Below are 19,535 nucleotides of genomic sequence, written 5' to 3'. Positions count from 1 at the left end.
CCGTACTTGACTATGTAAGGAACTTACTCATTAGGAAGATCTTAGCTTCCTTTTTGAATGCAGATATGTTAGCAATTTTCCTGATATTCGGAGGGAGTGAGTTCCAGACTCTGGGGGCTGCCCCAGAGAACGCTCTGTCGTATGTTTTCTTCTTCCTGAAGATGGGTGGCCTCAGCAGCAGCTCCTTGGCACTTCTGGCAGGTCTGCCACCTCCTGATATCTCAATCTTCTGGGCCAGGTAACTCGGTGTTTTGTAATGGAGTGCTTTGTGGGTGATACATGCCATTTTAAATTGGATTCTGGCTTCATATGGAAGCCAGTTTAACGCTTTTAGGTGTGGTGAAATATGGTCGAATTTCCTTGATCCGGTAATGAGCCTTGCAGCTGCATTGAGGCATGCTTTTAGTGGTGCCGTGGACATTTTTGGTAGGCCTGCTAAGGTTGTACATCCGTATTCAATCCTTGATATAACTAAAGATTGAATTGCCAGTTTGAGATCCACCGGCGAGATGAACGGTTTCACTTTCGTTAAGTAGTTCAGATGAAAGCGAGCACTTTTTGCCATTAGTTTGATGTGTGCTTTCATTTCTAGATTCTTATCCAATGTGATTGCTAATGATTTGGCTGAGTCCACCAGCGTAGGGGTGCAGTTTAGTGCTGTGATCATTTTGGTCCATTCTATCGCCTCTGTATTGTTCTTTGGCGGTGAAATTAATAGGAATTCAGTTTTTTGTGCATTCAGCTTCAGGTGATTACTGGTTAACCAATAAATTGTCTTTTTTAAGGCCTCATTGATTAACTTGATGTCCTCTAGAGATGCTACTTTGATGTAAATCTGCGTGTCGTCCGCGTACATGTGGTAGGATATGTTTGCGTTTCGGAGGATTTCTGTCAGAGGTTCAACGTATAGGTTAAAGAGTGAAGGAGATAAGGTAGATCCTTGAGGGACCCCGATCGAGTTTGGACAAGAGAGGGATAAAGTCTGGTTGACCAAGAATCTTTGCGATCTGTTCTGAAGGAAGGATTCAAACCATTTCAGTACAATTCCCGACATTCCTATCCTCTTGTGTAGTCTGTCCAGTAGTTTTTCATGATTTACCATGTCGAAAGCAGAAGATAGGTCTAGAAGGACTAGTAGGCATGTTCTATTAAGATCTAGGGCCTGTAATGCGTCATCAACGATATGTAGGATCGCTGTTTCCGTACTGTGTCCTGTTCTGAATCCCGATTGGCAGTTGTCCAATAGTTTGAAGTTTGTGATGTGTTGGCTTAGTTGATTTTGTACGCATTTCTCGATTAGTTTGGCCAGTAATGGAATATTGGTAACTGGGCGAAAGTTATTAGGATCTGCTGGGTCCGCTGTTGGTTTCTTGATGATCGGTGTAACTTGGCCTGCTTTTAAGCATTCTGGAAGTACCCCTTGCGATAGCGAGGCATTTATTATTTTTGTCCATATTGGGATGATGTGGTTGATGTTTTGTAAACATTTGGTGGGGAGTGGATCATTGAAGTGGTTATTTGGTTTGATGTCCGCTAGTGTTTTGGCGATGGTATTCTGATCATATATCTTGAAGGTGTCCCAATGCGCATTGTTTTTAGTTTCCTTAAGGTCGTTTGTCTGATTGTTATTATACAGACTGTGTGGTTGGATGAGTAGGTTGTCCGCTTCAGATTTGAGCTCTGTATCCAAAGTGATGGCCTTGTCGGTGAAAAAATTAGAGAATACTTCACAGCTCAGAAGGGTTTTAGTGGTTTCTTGGGCCGATTTTGCCGATTTGTTGGATTGTTGTTTCAGGATCTCAAATAGTTTCCTTGGTCTGTTTTTGGCGTTATCCAATTCTGATCTAATATATTTCTTTTTAGACTTTAGGATCTTTTTGTTGTAGTCATTTCTTATTTTTCTTAATGATTTCAGCTCTGGTGTTGCCGGATGTTGTCTCCATTTCCTTTCGGCCATTCTTAGTTTCCGTCTATCCTCGTTCAGTGAATCGTTAAACCATGGGTTTTTGTCCTTTTCCGACACTCTTTTTAACTTTAGTGGCATAGTGGTGTTAACTATATTTGTGACTGTTGTGTTGAAGTGGTCTATTAGGTCATCCACGTTCTGCACGTTATTCGGTGACTTGAGTTCTTTCTCACACTCTTCTACTAATCGTTCAATATTCGACTCTTTAATCTCCCGGGTCCACTTTTTGAGTTTAGTAGGCTGCTTATTCTTTCCCCTTTTCAGCGTTGGTATTAGGAAGGTTATGGCGTGGTGATCCGACCAGTCGCATGGCATAATTGATTGGACCAGTATGTTATTGCTTCTTGAAAGTATCCAATCTAGAGTTCCTCCTTTCGAGTGTGTTGGTTGTGTGCAGGCTTGGGTGAAGTTTAACTCAGTCAAGAAGTCTTTCAGAGTGTTGATCAGTTTGTCCTTACTGTCGTCCCAGTGTAAGTTAAAATCACCCAGGAATATGTTGTTAGAGTGAATGTTAGAGTTTTCCGTGATAATCTCCATTAACTGGTCTATAAAGGTAGCATTATTTCCTGGAGGATGATAAATGGCATGCAGGATGCAACTTTGAATGCCTGTTGATCGTACATTAAGGCCTAGGTATTCAAAGGATTCCAAAGGATCGGATTGAATTTGGTTGATTTCTATATCAGATCGGTGGATGCAGGCTATCCCCCCCCCTATCTTTTTTGGTCTATCCAGTCTTACTATGTTATATTGAGGGGGCACTAACAGGTCCATGCATGGAGATGATGATTCCGACAGCCATGTTTCAGTTCGGATCGCTAGATCAATTTCCTGGTTAATGATAAGAGCAGCAACGTCTGACGCATGTTTTACTGCTGACCTACAGTTGAGCAACAGACATTTCAACGGTTTTCTTGCCTTATTAGATTCCTGTTCACTCAGGTTCGTGGATATTTGGACTTGCTGCAAGTTGTTGAGGTCTGGTTTCCTTCCATTTTGTTTGGAAGTTCTGTTAGCATCAATCGGAACTGTTTTAATTATCTCCCCTCTACTGTGTTCTTTGGGTTCGTAACTATTTAGTAAGGACAGGGTTTCTTCTTCTGTTAAGTACCTAAGGGTTCTCTTTGGTCGATTGTGCCTGCTCGACTTCTTCATTAATTCTAGCATGTGCTCAACTTTGGAGTGTGTATCTACCATGAATTCCAGGATCTTTTCCACTGTTTTCAGTGTGTTTTGTATGTCTTTTGACATGCTGTCAATTTGTGTCTGTATTCCTTTAATTTCTTTTTGAGACTGAGGCCCTGTATTCACCGTGTTCCTCCTCTCTGTTCGGTGCTCATCTTTTGTTTTCCCATGTGTAAGTTCCGTTCCTTTTCTCAGATTCCTTTCCTTGGTGCCCTCAGTTCTGCTGGCCGTGCCTCTATTGTGTGGGATGAGTGAGGCAAAAACTCTGTTGTGTGAGCTCTCTGTCGGTATTGGGTGACGACTATTTTGTGTGTTTCTACCTGACCTTTGGCTTGTACATGGGGCGTTTACTGGGGTGGTAGCGTTTTCCAGGTCACTTGTGTTTAGATTCCTACTGAGTGGCCTATTTAAAGGCGAAGTCATAACCTGTGATAGCAGCCTTGATTCTTCCCTCAGTGTTTGCTGCAAGGCATTATTACTAGTGCTTATGGGTATTTCTTCTCCGTTTTCAGTCACTTCATCCAGCCTGTCTTCTCTCTCCATTGAGTCTTCTGGTGTTGTTAGGCATTGCGGCTCAACTTCCTGGTGGGGCAGCGATGCTTCTTCCCTCTGAGCTTGTGCTGGAGCTAGAGCTGTTGTATCCCAAGGTATCCGTGTTTCTGAGCTCTTTGTACCCTCTCTGTTCAGACTATCTTTTGTCTCAAATGTGTCTTTTAATGGCATTGATTGTTGGGGGTGTTGAGATTCATTAGGTCGATCAGCGTCTGTGTCACTTGGAGGCGTTACGTGTTGCGAGTCCTGTGGGTCTCTCAGTAGAATGCTGCCTGTGTTGGTAGATTCGATGGAGTCTGGACTATCTACTTGCACGTTCCGAAGACGTTGTTGTTTCCTTGTGTTCTCTACACATTCTTTTAAAGTAGGGAATATGTGGTCAAATTTTTCTAAATCGGCATTGGCTGCTTGTATAAGCACTATTCCATTCTTATATATCGTTATGCACAGGTGTGCCTTGATTCTAGGTGACGGTATGATCAATAGTTTAGTGCCATGTGGTATATTGCTGACAGTTTTTATGTTGAGCTTCTCTGTAATGACGGTGCGCCATTTAGCCGTTTTTCTGGTAAAGAATATCATGTCGTTTACGATCACGTTTAGGTCTCGATTACAGCAAGGGTCCGAGATCAATGTGTCTGGGTTTTTCCTCAATAGATTGTGTTTAAATTTTTTGGCTGATGTTTTGGATAGAAAGGATGGATATTTTATGATATGTGCGTTTATGCCTGCCGCTTCTAAGTTGTTATCGGCCCTTTTTTTTTTTTTTTGCAGTTTGGTGTCCCGCTTTTTGGTGTTACTGTCTTTTATGTGGAGAGAGCTCTTTAAAGATGACTTCCAGTGAGATTCTCAATTGATTAATGTCTATCTTTTCTTCTTGTAGCCACGTTGTGAATCGTTATGTAAGATTCTCTATTGAATATTGTTTATATTTTCTACTTGTAGCCAACGTTGTGCACCGTTATGTGAACTCCTTCAATGTCGTATTTTGTTTTGGTTTCTTAGTAAGATTTATATACATGTCCCTCACTGTCTTTTCTCAACTCTTACCAATAATGTTTTCTCAGGTTCTCCTTGATGCGAACCTTTCTCCTCTTAAGTATAATACAGCAGTATAGCCTTGTTTGCGAGAAGCAAATTTGTTCATGTGCTGCTGGTGTAGGGTTGTTTTCCACACCTTCCTCCTTTTTATGTTCAGTCGGGCCCAGGTCTTGTTTTTACCAGTTGGTTGTGCTTGCTTTGGGTTGTTCTCTGCTCAAGATGTCTTTTTAGTCGCCATTTTAGTGTCAGGCCGGGCAAGATCTGTTCTTCGCTTGCGAGCAGTGATTCAACAGACTTCCCCTGTTTTCTAGCATCGTTTTCTGTTCAGTACAGATGAACTAGGTGAACTAGGTGAATGGGCAGCCCTCAAATTAGCTTTAGGCTGCAATTACGATTTATTTGTCTGCGACGGCCGCCATCTTAAAGACAGTCTGTTGAGATCATGGACCAAGCCAGGCCGCCTTTTTTGCTGTTTCTCTGTTATTCTTGCAATACAATGGGGTGGTATCAGCTGCCTCCCTCCGATTGCTTCGTTTTCCACTTTTCGAGCAGTTTGCGAATTTACGGACTAAATGTCCGTTATGGCCGCCATTTTGAGGTCAGGCGGGGCGGATTCAGCCTTACTCGTCTTCTCCTTCCTGTTAGACCCGCTTTTTCCCACTGGCAGCAGAGAAAGGGGGGGGGTGAGGAGAGAGAACAAAGTTAGCGGCTCGAGATCGCCAGCCTATCCGCATCTAGAGCGCGGCGTTTCCCCAGAGCCCCTCCCTACCTCGACGCATTCAGAAGGCACCTCCGGCAGCACCTCTGATGTCCTTGAGTCCTCTGTGGTTATTGCTCTGGTAGACACAAATGTATCCTTAGAGATCATGCTAGCTCTGATTAACAAAGTATCAACTTTCTTCACTATGACAACTCCTTGCATAACTGACAACATTGAACATATTTAGCCTCATTTATATTAACGTTTATTAGAGTCGCGTTTGCCATGTGATTGATGAGAATGTAATCATTTATATATTTGTTTCCATTGTTGGTCATCGTACTGTATTTACAAACAAATCAATTAAACAAGCATTGGCATAGCCAATAGGTCTCGCCTTTGGGATCTTATAAGTGTTTAACCATGCAGCACATTATCATGGGTACTGTACTGCCAGGGATTGAAGAGCTATACAATTAGTACACAATGGGTCATTCTGTAGGATTCAAGAAACATGCTTGCCTCAGGAATCATTTATGGACACATTCTAAAGCTTTTTAACGCACAGACAGAAATGCAAGTGTCTAGATACAAGTCAACAGCACTATAACATTCTGTGTGCAACTGCATCACTAGAGAATTGAAAAGTCTATAATAACAAGTATTGGCATAGCCAATGGGTCTCGCCTTTGGGACCTTATAAGTATTTAGTTATGCAGTACTATATCCTTGGTGCAACAACATCAACTGTTGCATGGCTAAACACTTATAAGGACCCAAAGGCGAGACTTATTGGCTGTGCCAATGCTTGTTTATTAGGTTGTTGCTGTCATTGCCACGATGTCCGCACAATGCCTGGGAGAGGGCCAGGTGTGTAGAGGTATACATATACACTTGGGCGTCAAAACACTGTGCACCGTTTGGGTGTGGCAGACGTGTGCTCAGAGAGGACAGGAGGCAAAAGCAAGTAAAGAAACAAAGGTCCAAAGCAAAGCAAAAAATATTAAATAATACTATATAGACCACAATAGGCTGCTATATATTTTTCCTTGCCCAGCCGGACAAGGAATTTATTTTAAGTTGAATCAAAAGTTTAGAGTCTGAATACATTAGCCACAAACAATTTTGGCAGTAAGGCACAGTCCTGCACCGTACTGAAGAGGTAGACACAATGAAAGGAAAAGAAAGAATACAGTAGGGAAAAAGGTTCTTCAGGCAAAAGGAGTGAGCGTTCTGGGCACTTTTTAAATCAGTGTTAACAGTGTTCACCAGAGTAGCACATACATACAATAATATACAATGGTCAGATGTATGTCTACTAGAGAGAGTTGACTTTTCGATCCCGCGCTCTAGTTACAAGGGGATCATCATCAGGACTTAACACAATTAATTGCCTGGTTAAAATAATACATACGCCTCTGCGGGGGCTCGAGGAGGGGCACAAGGCGTATGATGACGCTGCGTGTTCTAGCAGGGCTGAGGGAGCTCATAAGTCAGAGCTCGTGGTGGGTCAAGGCGTGCGGTGACGCTGTCAGCTCAATGGCTCTTTAGGTGGGAGAGATTGACGGCATTTCCGGTGAGGACAGCCGTGAAGGCAACGCGGGCTTGGATTTCCGACGGTTGCAAAGCGGTCAATTAATTCAAGCGGTCCGCAGATTGCTGAACGATGTAAAGATGCAGGCGGGCCAAAGCGCCAATCCGCTTCAGGTCTGCAAGAGGTTGTGACAAGTGCACACAAGCGAGGCTGCTAGGTGCAACAGGAGGGGCAGATTCTTGCAAATAGAGGTAAGGACAAAGGGGTGTGCGGGTAGACACAGGAAGGGAGATAGGTGCACAGAGAGGGTGGCATAGAGGAGTGCACAAAAGAGAGGCCAAGAGGTGCAACGGGGTGGGGGGTAAAGGTGCACACAGGAGACCACCGGGAGGCAAAAGGACACACAGACGCAGGAGAGGCTGTGAGGTGCAAACCGGAGGTGGGGACATATTGGACCACAGAGAAGAAAGGACACAGAGAGGTTTACGGGTGAACACAGGAGGTCACCGGAGGCACATATATACACACAGCGGGAGGCAGAGAGGCAAGCGAGGCTGAGGGGTACAACAGGAGGGGTAGATTGGTGCACATTGGGGGGTGTAGGGGTGCACACTGGAGGACATAGGGAGGCACAGAGATGCGCACAGCGGGAGGCAGAGAGACGTGCACACAAGAGAGGCCAAAAGGGTCAACACAAGGGATAGCGCAAATTCATGCACACAGAGGAATGGAGACAGGGGGTGTACAGGAGCACACATGAGGATGCATGAGGGCAAAGGGAGGCACAGAGGTGGCCCAGCGGAGGCAGAGAGGAACGCACATAAGAGAGGCTGGGACGTGCAAAAGGAGGGGCAGATTCTTGGACATAAAGGTAAGGGCTCGGGTACGGGTGCACACTGGAGGGCATAGGGAGGCTAGGTAGGCATAGGTCACACAGCGGAGGCAGAGAGGAACGCACGCAAGGGAGGCTGAGAGGATCAACATGAGGGATGTGGCAGATTGGCGTGCACAGAGGGACGGAGAGGTGGGCGGGGGGTGTACAGGTGCACACAGGAGTGCCCAGGAGGGCATAGGGAGGCACAGAAGTCGCACAGCGGAGGCAGAGAGTAACTCAAACAAGAGAGGCTGAGGAGTGCCACACTGGCACTGGGTGAGCAGATTGGCGCACAGAGAGGGACGGAGACGAGGTGGGGGATGTACAGGTGCACACAGGAGGAAACAGGAGGTCCAGGAGGAGTGTATAGGGAGACACATAGGTGACACAGCGGAGGCACAGAGAAACGCACGCAAGAGAGGCTGAGAGGTGCCACACGGGGCAAGGGGGTGCAGACTGGCGCACACAGAGGAAAGGAGAGAGAGGGGTGTACAGGTGCACACATAAGGGCACAGGGGTCACACAGCAAAGGCGAAAAGGCACGCACACAAATAGAGCACGTAAGAGTTGTGCCTACAGATTCGTCGCCACAGGGTGTGGAGGCACATACCACCGCCCCAAGATAACCCGCACCAGTGCCGTACAGACTGGAGGAATGTGTCCAGAGAGGCAGTTGTCCTGGTGCACACGGCGCAATACACAACTGCCTCATACAAGTGCCTGCCTGTGAAACCAGCCGAAAATAAGGGTTAGATTTGTATGTTAAAGCATGTTCGGGGCTCAACATGTAATAGACACACATGTTTTGATATTTTCGCCAAGATCTGGATTTATACATTCCTGTCATTCTGAACCCGTACTTTTATCGCCGCACTTTTACTGATAAAAACCGAAGACTGCAGATAATGCTAGTGATCATTCGCAAAAGAGTTGTTTAAATGGCAGTGGAATTATAACAATAAACCAAAAACAACAACACCCAAAACAACATTATAATGCAAATAAGAACTATCATGAGTGGAGTAGCACGATTCTTTTCTTATGCTTCAGCCCGCGTACGCTGGGTAAACAAGTGGGAGGGGTGGGGGGAGTGCAGCCGAGAGCAGGGACACGCAGCGTTTACCTTACGAGAGCGAGAGCACTAATTGCTACCATATGGTGCTGCACGCTCTCACAAGGCAATGCAACGCGTGCACGTTTTTAAGCAAAAAACCGAACTGATTTCAAGAGGTCTCTTCCCTATGCAGCGCACATGCGCGCTGCATAGGCGAGACCTAAAAAGCAGTGAACTACGTTCCAATGGTGGAGACATCACATCCTTCCTACCCCAGGCCTCTATTCACCAGGCACCCTTCTCCAGAGTTTTCTATTCAAAACAATGCTTGCAAAATCTGTTTACCAGTAAGCCACCGACCCTGCCCTCTGTCCCAGCCACCAGGTATAGGAGCACTCGAAATAGTAACAACAACAAAATGAGTGCATTTGTCAGGTAGAGGGGAAATATCGACTAAACAGGGACAGCATCAACATCACTTATTCTCAGCGCACCTAAAAACAAAAAAATTACCTTGACCTTGTGTAATGTAGCTAGCGCTTTTGTAAAGTGCTCCAATACTTTCAGGTCAGTCGTGTTCGCTCACTATAAAATGTCCCCATAAATTAATCTGACCTTGTGTGATGTAAGTAGCGCTCATGTAAAGCGCTCAAAACACCTTTGGGTCGCTCTAGTTCACATTATATAATAAAAAATGTCTCACAGTCCATGGGGAGCTGCCGTGAATGTGCTTTGAAATTACAGGTCTGGGAGGGGGAGGACGACAAGAAGAAGCAGTGAGGAGGGCATGCAGTGACATGGGAGGAGGTGGGAGGGATCAATGCTGCTCCCATTTGTCAGGTAGAGGGGAAATAATGAATAAACAGGGGCGGCGTTGGTATCACTTATTCTCAGCACACCTAAAAACATAAAAATGAACCTGACCTTGTGTTAGCTAAGGCGCTTTAATACCTTTTGGCCAGTTCAGTTGGCGCTCTATAAAAATGTCCCTAAAAATGAATCTGTCATTGTGTAATGCAACTAGTGCTTCAGCACCTTCTGGTTGCTCGAGTTCACCTTATATAAACACGCATCAGAGAAAATGCAGTGGGAGTTGCCCAAGCCTTGCCCTTAACTGTGCTGCTGAAGGTCTAGTGACCCAGGCTCGCTAAAGCAACAAGCAGCGAGGAGGGAGGGGCTTGGAGGAAATCCTCTCACTTAAGATAAAATGAAAGAAGATTTTGAAAACAGCATCTGAAGCGTCTGACATTTCACCTCAGTTTTTGAGCGAGATGGGGAGATTAAGTGACAGGCGCTGAAGCTAAACTACTTAGGATGGGCAAACAGTGAAACTAGCAAAAATCGAATTAAAAAAATAGCCCCCCAAATGAACGCAAACACAGAAGCCTAAATTTAACAGTAATTGGGCTGAGCTTTGTAGGAGGATACCAAACACAACAAGCATTTACAATGCAATAGGTCTCGCAGCATTAAAGTTTGAGTCACTGGCGTTGTAAATGACAATGCTTTGCATTAATTTTTTTTTTTTTTTGCAATTGTGCCTGGTGGAAGCGTGCACTGACGGCTGGTGGTGTTTGTGACCGGTGAAACTGTGCACTGATGGCTGGTAGTGTTTGTGCCCAGTGAAAGCGTGCACTGACGACTGATGGTGTCTGTGCCTGTTGAAAGTGTGCACTGACGGCCAATGGTGTGTATGCCTGGTGAAAGCGTGCACTGACGGCTGGTGGTGTGTGTGTGCCTGTTGAAAGTGTGCACTGATGGCTGGTGGTGTGTGTGCCTGGTGGCAAAGTGTGCACTGACGGCTGGTGGTGTGTGTGCCTGGTGGCAAAGCGTGCACTGACGGCTGGTGGTGTGTGTGTCTGGAAGCGTTCACTGAAGGCTGGTGGTGTGTGTGCCTGGTGGAAGTGTGCACTGACAGCTGGAGGTGTGTGTGCCTGGTGAAAGCATGCACTGCCGGCTGGTGGTGTGTGCCTGGTGAAAGCGTGCACTGATGGCTGGTGGTGTGTGTGTGCCTGGTGAAAGCGTGCACTGATGGCTGGTGGTGTGTGTGCCTGATGAAAGTGTGCAATGATGGCCGGTGGTGTGTGTGTGCCTGGTGAAAGCGTGCACTGATGGCTGGTGGTGTGTGTGCCTGGTGAAAGCGTGCACTGACGGCTGGTGCTGTGTGTGTGCCTGTTGAAACAAGTTGGTTTGGCTGATTTGAAGTACAATATCTTAATTATACAACAAAAAGTAAACAATGGCAAATCCTTATCTTCCTTAACGTTTTGGGTTTGAATTGAGTCTGAAATCAACTCTGAACTCTGTAGGTTTGAAACTGCTGGCTCATCATGGGCATCTGATACCTTAAATGGCCTGCTTCCTGTTTGTGCTGTGGTGATGTGAGGTTTGGCCATCAGGATGCAAGGAAGGCAGTGTGGTGATATGTCTTATTTTATTTGTATTTATTTTAAAAGATTTGTATAGCGCGAACATGACCCAAGTGGGTATCAGAGTGTCCATCTCAGTTTTATTTTACAGTCCACCGTGAAGATCTAAATATGTGTAAACTTGTTTCAAATGAACAATCGCTCCAAGTCCACTAAATTGCAAAGGGTGTGGGGACACTGATGTAGCCAAGTTGGATAATTTGTGATATCACAAAAGACAAGCTTACATTGTGCATTGATGTCACAATCTATATTTGGGTCCGGGGCCCGACAGCACGTAAAACAAAGGCGAGGAGTAGGCAATGGTAGTGAATACAACAATTAGGGGTCGGAAATAATAAAATATAAACAAGCAGCGAGGGGGCAATAACATCAATTTAAACGTGTGGTAGGGTGGGCAATGATAACATGTAAGTAAGTGTGGAACTGGCAATGATGCCGCATAAAACAATTAGGAATCGGGCAATAATGGCGCATAAATCAAGGAGTCAGTGGGCAATGACATCACATCACATCCGTCATGAGTGGGCGATGATATCACATAAAGCAAGTGTAGGGAATGGACAATAAAAAGACAAAGCAAGCAATGAGACTACATTGATATCGAAAGACAAAGCAAGTAAGGAACATGCAGTGATGTCACTAATAGGAATCCGGATCTTGGTTTTGATGTTGTATGAGGCGGGAGGGGCTGGATACCAAAGTAAGAAGAGATGTGTGCTGATCACTCACTGACATCCTGGACGAAACGTAAAGAATGTGAAGTAACAAAAAACACAAACAGAATCTCTTCCCTGGCACCACAAGATCAGTGCTGAGGTGGCACTGATGGTACAAGAGAAGATAGTAAGTGGTTGGCACTGGATTCCCCAGAGACTTACCCAGGATTGGAACAAATGCCACAAAGGAAAAGCAGTGAATGTTCATGCATTTCACAGAGAAAAGCGAGTGTGCACCTAATGTTGTGAAGCTATTGTGACGTGTACACAAATCGTACACAAGGCAGTGGTAAGGGGGCACTGAACTCATGACGTCATTTAACCAATGGGCTATGGCCCTGGATAGTATACTAGTGGGCACTGAAGTTATAACAAGCTTTCATAGCATAGCTCTACTATGCAGTGAAACTGTAAGGAAACACCCACAGAGTGCTGACATGGAGTTGTTCTGCAGTTTCTGCACTAACTGTGAGCATGGCGCCCAGCATTCCCAACTACTCTCTGGGTGGCCCGGAAAGTCCTCCCCGCCAGCGCTGAAGGTGATCCCTGAAGGCGCTTCACCTCCCCCACCTTCTACCATGGAGTTCATAGGGCTAGTTGAGGGCTCTCAAACTGCTTAGCATGGGGGCCATGGGGGGCGTGGCATCTCTTACCTCTGACTACACAGGCCCTCTAAGCAGCGCGACTAGCAGCAGGCATTGTCGGCTGGGGCACGGATGACTAGTCCAGCAACTTTCGCCAGCGCACCATGTCCGGCGAACCGATCCCATAAGACCAGCCAGCCAGCACATTATCTGCCTCCCAAAAGTAGCGGAGCTGCAGCACCGATCAAAAGAAAGTCTTGCGTTTTTGAAGAACAAGCATTAAAGAAATAGGGTATCAAAAAAAAGTTTGGCGTGCTGCAGAAAATAAAAGAAAGGTGCGCAACTCCCATTTGCAAAGTGCGGAGGGAGAAGGTCATATAGGGCAGCAAATGCTGTGAGGAGTGTAAACTAAACTCCAACAGTTTACCGAAAGATGACATATGGGCGCACTTTTAGATTAACAACACTGGCGCACAGTGAGCAATGGCGGCTGCAGCCCCCTCTCGCCGCACTTTAATTGAATTTTAAAAATGGACTGTGTGCCCGTGTTGTTAATCTAAAAAGGGCATTTTTCGGAGGTGTGCAGGTAATTAAAGTAAGCACAATAGAAAACCAGCTGAAGCAGGGCACATCGTGCCTGCACGAAGAGAAACTCATTAAAAACAAGCATTACCCATTCCTCCAGTGCTTCCGCCGCCTCCGTTGCTGCTCGTCGTGGTGCCGACGCTCGGCCCCAACTCCCTGCTGCCCTGCTCCTTTTCCATCCGGGTCTCCGAGGAGGGGATCTCCGCCGCTCCTTCCTCCTCTCCACCGGCCTCCTCCTCCCCCGGGGGCGCCTCACCGCACACGCACGAGAAGAAACGAAACCGAAACTTACAAGGCGTAAGCTGTCTAAGGTAGAAGCTCACGCGCAGGACCCAATCCCAAGGCGCACGTCGGAATCCGACTCTGCCATGCTGTGTCAATGCTGCGCGTGGTGCGCGTGGCCATCTCTTGTCTCCACTCATTGTCGGCTGAGCCGACAGTTATAGTTCTCGCAGCGAGAACGCGCTTCGCGCGCTTTCGCTAAGGCGAGACCTAAAAAGGAGGGACAAAGAGTAAGGATTAACCACTAGCAAGCAAGAATTTTTGAACACCCATGGAAGGGATGAATAAAAAGGCAAGGGGCAGACTGCCTAAGTTTGACCTAAATAATGTACCCTACACAAGCCATAAAAGCATGTTAAATGTGAATAGATATCTAATGAATCAAGTTAATTTATGTGCAAGAAACTAAATAAATGTAGGCACTGGCAGAAATGAACATTTAATATGCCAAAAATGAGCAAAATATGCTCTACATTTGTGCACACGTGGAAAATATGTTGCAGAATAGCACTACGATACTGAGAAAGCCATTGAATGCGCAGGATTGCATACTAAAAACTTGATCCCTAGCCTTCTGCGACTCGGGTGATTTATGAACGACTTTGGGACAGATTTATTTGCTGGGGTTGAGCTTAGGTCTCTGAGCCAGTGTATTTGATTTGTAGAATGTCAGGGGTTTTAAAGGAAAGCGCCATAAATCCCCCCTCAGGAGTACAGCGCCTGGAGCCCTTGCGACAATGTTCATAATAAGGAGGTTGATAACATGTTGCGATGGTATCTTCCTTTTGACGGAAGCCTTTGAATCCATTAAACTTCTGTAGACGGGAGACTGCGTTTCAGCCTGGCTGCTGCTTTACCGTCTGACATCTGCCAGCAGGGAAGCCAAGTGGTAGCATCAGCGAATATTTCTTACCTCATGTTCAACAGCCCAGCAGCAATGGCGACACGGTTTGTTTGGGTGCATTTCCTCGTTACATTCTACCGGTGAAAATTTTGCGGCAAACCTCGTTAAGGTGGTGCACATATAACTGTCGATCCCTCAATGTGACGGAGATTGGGCACCATCATTGTCAATGGCCCAAAAATGCAGCAGCTAATCTAACTTGCAAAAAGGCACTTACGCATTTAATACGATGCTGCATCATTCATTCGCCTTATCCAGATTCAAATCTTCAGACAGAAATTACTGAATACATGTGGTATTTTATTTCATGCTAATTCAATAAAGTAATTTTGTTCAAGAAGCGATTGTTTTACCAACATATCGCAACTTTGGACAACTACGGAGTCCCAATTGTTTTTTAATAGGGGAGTCAGAAAATACAGCAAATTATAAAATATGTCAAGTTTAAACAGGCATGATTAGAAAAGCAAAGTAAAGCACTTTCCAAAAGCAAACCAAACCAATAAAATAAATCGCAACACATACTTCCGTTTGTCTGCATTGAAACAAATAACCGAAAACATTTTACATTTTGGCAAGGCGAAGATTATTGCATTAGGACATACAGAAATGCTCCCTCCAAACAAGACATCTCGGTGTTTATTTTAACTGCTCTCAGTAAAAGTGCTTTCTCCGAGGACTCCAAGCTAACAAATCCAATTTATATTTTATGCAAAGGCCTCGAGCTTAGCCAGAACAGATAATTATCAGCATTACCTTCGCTACTGCCTGGGTCCATTCTCTCCGCGACTCTGCGCTTTCAGCTCCGAACAGAAAAGCACGTTCCGACGATAAGTAGATCTCAAAGGTAAAGACGGCCCTAAAGCAAATGGAAAAATACAAAAACAGCTGTGTTTAGGCTTCCTAATATCAAACAACATCGGGCGCAATTTATTTTGAAAGCTTTTAGTATTTCATTTGTTGTAAAAGGCTAATTCATTTTAGGTTTAATGCTTCGGATGTTAAGACTAACAGCATAACAACGAGAAATGTCAATACAATAACGACTGTTACATGCTAGGGTCTATACTTATAACCGACCTTTTTGAATATTATCATGTAATTATTCATATTTAAAGATAGTACATGTTATCTTTGTTAGATTATTAATCCCAGGTTCTTATGTCATTGTCTGAACACGGTTTAGTTTAACACAGCTCTTCTTTTTCACTTCTATATTTGCTGTTACTCCTCTCTCCTTGTTGCTAGTATATTCTAGACACGCTTGACGGGATTTGCAAATATATCCACAAGGTTGGGAAGTCCAATTGAAGAGAGATTACAATACCGAATCCACCTCTTCCACTTGACCCAATTCCCAGTGGCACTCCAATGCAGTACCAAGCAGAGGCTGCTATGAGCGGAAAGACCAGTGGCGGCTAGTGACATTTCAAAGTGGTGAGGGACCAGTGGCGGCTGGTGACATTTGAAAGTGGTAAGGCGTAAAATGAATGTTGTACTGCACTGTGGCGAGCGAGCGTAGGGAGCGAGCCCGAACAGCCTACAGGGGGATTTTGGGGGGGCCCCCGAGAATTTTTAAAAAAAAGACTGGACAAATGCTGCATTTTCGAGTAAATTTGAGACAGCAGGATGGTTAATAAAGCAATTGTTGAAGTGCAGGTATCACATTAATAAAGAGATGTCACTCAACAACATAGGTAGCTGCTTATTCAGTATACTCAAGGTCATGCATACATGCTTGAGTTTGAGTTGAGTTTGAGTTTAAAACATTTGTAGAGCGCGCGTACACCTGGCGGTTTCATGGAGCTGTGAAGTACTGAGCCCGGGAGGGCAAGAGGGTCGGGGGGGGGAAAGGGAAGAAGGACAGTTATTGTGAAAAGACCTGTGCGAAAAGAAAGGTTTTGAGCGCCTTTTGGAAGTGTGAATAATGAGTGGAAGATCTAAGATGGGCGGGGAGGGAGTTCCAGAAGGCCGGGGCAAGAGTGGAAAATTTCGTGCCCCCCCCACACTTTTTATGTCTGAAGCGGGGAACTGTCAACAGGTGTTGGGAAGATGAACGAAGTTCCCTGATAGGGGCGTAAGCTTTGATTTCTGAGGAGATGAAGTCGGGGGCAACGCCGGCCCGGGCCTGGAAGGTGATACATCCCATCTTGAACTGAGCTCGTTCTCGAATGGGGAGCCAGTGCAAGGATTTGAGGAGCAGCGTGACGTGATGGGATTTAGCCAGGTTGTAGACCAGGCGAGCTGCCTGGTTTTGGACCAGCTGTAGTCGTCGCATGCTGTAGGCGGGCATGCCACAGTATAGGGCGTTGCCATAGTCTAGGCGGGAGATAACCATCGCCAGGACAATGAGCTTAAGGGCAGAGAAGGAAAAGAATCGAGAGACTTTGCGGATAGTGCGGAGGGAAAGAAAGGAAGAGGACACCACAGAACTAACCTGGGAGTGTAGAGTGAGTTGATCATTTAATTTTATCCCCAAACTAAAATGCTGTAAAATATGTGTGTGACGTGCAGTCTCACATACGGACAGTTGCATACTGTACTATCTGTGTAATGTGCTTAGTGCAGCAATACAGATATAAATACATAAGGAAGTCAGCCACACAGACTGAAAATCGTTCCCTTATAAGTTATATGTATCATGTGATTGGGCTAAGCAAGATTTTGACCTAACAGTGCACTATTAATCCATTTTTTTTAAACATAACTGTACCTTCAATACCTGGTCAGGGGTATTAACTCACTTGCTGACCGCCTTGTTCCGCCCACCAAGCCGGAATACCACTATCCTCAATTCGATTAATGCCACAACTCACACATGGCATAATCTCCTCAATAGACAAGCACTCTCTATTCTTTATTTACCTGTCACCCGCATCGCCTGGTGTGAATGGTCTCTGACTATTACATCCCCTGAAGTGGTAGCGGCTCTACACTCATTAGGACTTGACACAATTGGGGACTTTTTTAGAGATGGATGGGGTAGGGATTGGACTGACCTGCTCGAGACGGATCCTCAGCCAACCACACTAGTGACATTTCACTACTTCAGGGCTAGAACCGCACTGCGCATGCTATTGGGGAATGAGCTGCTGGAACCACTGAAAGTACACTCCTTCACAACACTGATCCGTGCTGCTTCCGCTAAGCGACTTGTAGCTCGGATATACTCACAGACGCAGGAACTGCACAGGGTCTGTTATGTCAAGGCCAGGCTGGAGTGGCAGACAGACCTGTATATCATAGTAGATGACAATATGTGGAAATATTGCTGCGAGGCCACCAAATGCATCTCACTTAATGGCTGACATCGGCTCGTACAGTTTAAGTTCCTGAATCGCATTTAGTACACGCCACTGCGACCCTATAAATACAGACTTCCGGACGTGTCCAACTGTGAGCGATGTGGGACTGCTGACGCTGATTTTCTACATTTGGCTTGGCTCTGCCCCCCTATTGCAAACTGTTGGATTCAGGGCTTTGGGGAACTTCAGGCAGTCACTCAAGTATTGGGCCAGACCCACTGGTGGCCCTTCTTAGATACTCCCCCAAAAATACAGAAACCTATTAGGCGGTTAGTAGACATGGCGTTATTGGTTGCTAAGCGAGTATTAGTGATACATTGGTTGCGAGGCCCCCCTCCCAGATTGACGCAGTGGTCCAGGGACACGCTGTATTGTAATACGCAAACGGAAACATACATTGAGCTGCTCCCCCCTAGGAACCGCCCGAAGAATTTCTGGAACCTATATGCTACTTACTTTGTGACTCGCACTCAAGAACAATCCGCCACACCACCAAACTCTGAAGTGGGCATGACAGACCCCTCCACCGGACGTTAGCAACCATAGCGTAGAAGGTTAGTGCTCCATATAGGGTTCTGATATAGCTGGATTGTAGCAATGATAGCTCCCCTATGGTTTGACTGTACTATGAGGCTTAATTTCTATATTATCAGCTTTGATTATACCCAATGGTTTCCTTAGTTTGGATTATAATTTCCATTTTTCTTCATTCTGTACTTAGTATTGCATATTTGAATTGAATTGTCTCTTTCTTTTTTGTCAAAGTTTGTATAGGTTTTTTTTTAACTTTGTGTTATGTTTTTCCTTTTGTATTGTCACGTGGAAATGAATAAAATACAATATTACAAAAAAATGTAGAAAAATCATTTACCAATGCCAATGAAGAAGCAGCTTTTTTGATCAACAGCTTACTTTTTCATATGAACACGAATCAAAGGCAGTAAAACAAGATAGTACCCTCTGTGTCATATTACTGGATCCAGATACAAAACATTGCTGCCTTCTTTCACTTCTTTTTCAGCCGTGGATGCCTCAATTTACAAGAACTGGATCATCAGGAAAGCAGAAGACCGAGTCCATAGCAGAATTGAAGTGGTGCCTTCAAACGCCAGACAGTGCGGTGCTGCCCCAGAATCCAGAAGTATATCACAACTGCAGCAGCATCACCCAACAGTAGTAACACAATCGTCTGCTACTAAAACTGAAGCGCACCGCCCTAAATCAAGTGCAGAATGGTAAAGCCCCAGGCATGGACTGCATCCCTGCGGACCTTTTTAAGTATGATCAATTGCATTGGGTCCCGTATATAACAGTCTTGGCGAATGCAATAGCCAGAGGGACTGAAATTCCCATTTCGTGGAAAGGGGCAGAGATTCTGCCCGTGTATAAAAAAGGGGATAGAACTGATGCAGGGAATTATAGACCCATCAGTCTTATTGATGCCCTTCAAAAGGTTATAGCTCGAATGTTGTTAGGAAAAATCCATTCATGGATGTCCGAAGTTGACATTCTGTCTCCTATGCAGGCGGGTTTTAGGGAATATACAAGCACAGTTGATCAGATATTAAGATTTGTCATGATCTTTTGGAAAACTGTATTCCTGAGAGGTGGCACGATATATGCTGCATTTGTGGACCTCAAATCAGCATTTGATTTGGTCCCCAGAGTGAAGATGTGGGCAGCCTTGAGTAGGATGGGTGTGCCTGCTGCACTCCTTGATCTCACCATCAGGATGCATGAGGGAAATTTTGCCAGAGTTAGATGGGGGCGGCAGGGTCAGGTCTCAGACACCTTCCCCGTGACTCGTGGAGTGAGGCAGGG

The 19,535-nt window shown here is 45.4% G+C and overlaps 1 protein-coding gene across 4 annotated transcripts in view; it reads right to left on the bottom strand.

The window, feature by feature from the left end:
* ARAP2 (ArfGAP with RhoGAP domain, ankyrin repeat and PH domain 2) overlaps positions 1-19,535 on the bottom strand; it is a 1,514,823-nt gene that overhangs the window by 556,732 nt on the left and 938,556 nt on the right. For all 4 annotated transcript variants that reach the window (XR_013608339.1, XR_013608340.1, XM_078678359.1 and 1 more), the window contains exon 17: positions 15,166-15,268. Coding sequence is in view for 2 of the 4 variants with exons in the window: in XM_078678359.1 (XP_078534485.1) it covers positions 15,166-15,268 (103 nt within the window). In the remaining 2 variants the exon portion in view is untranslated. The remainder of the gene's footprint in view (positions 1-15,165; positions 15,269-19,535) is intronic.

The sequence above is a fragment of the Lissotriton helveticus genome, chromosome 2_2, assembly GCF_964261635.1.
Source record: "Lissotriton helveticus chromosome 2_2, aLisHel1.1, whole genome shotgun sequence".
Classification (NCBI taxonomy): domain Eukaryota; kingdom Metazoa; phylum Chordata; class Amphibia; order Caudata; family Salamandridae; genus Lissotriton; species Lissotriton helveticus.
Note: the sequence above shows the minus strand (reverse complement) of the source record. Positions and strands in the feature narration are given on the sequence as shown.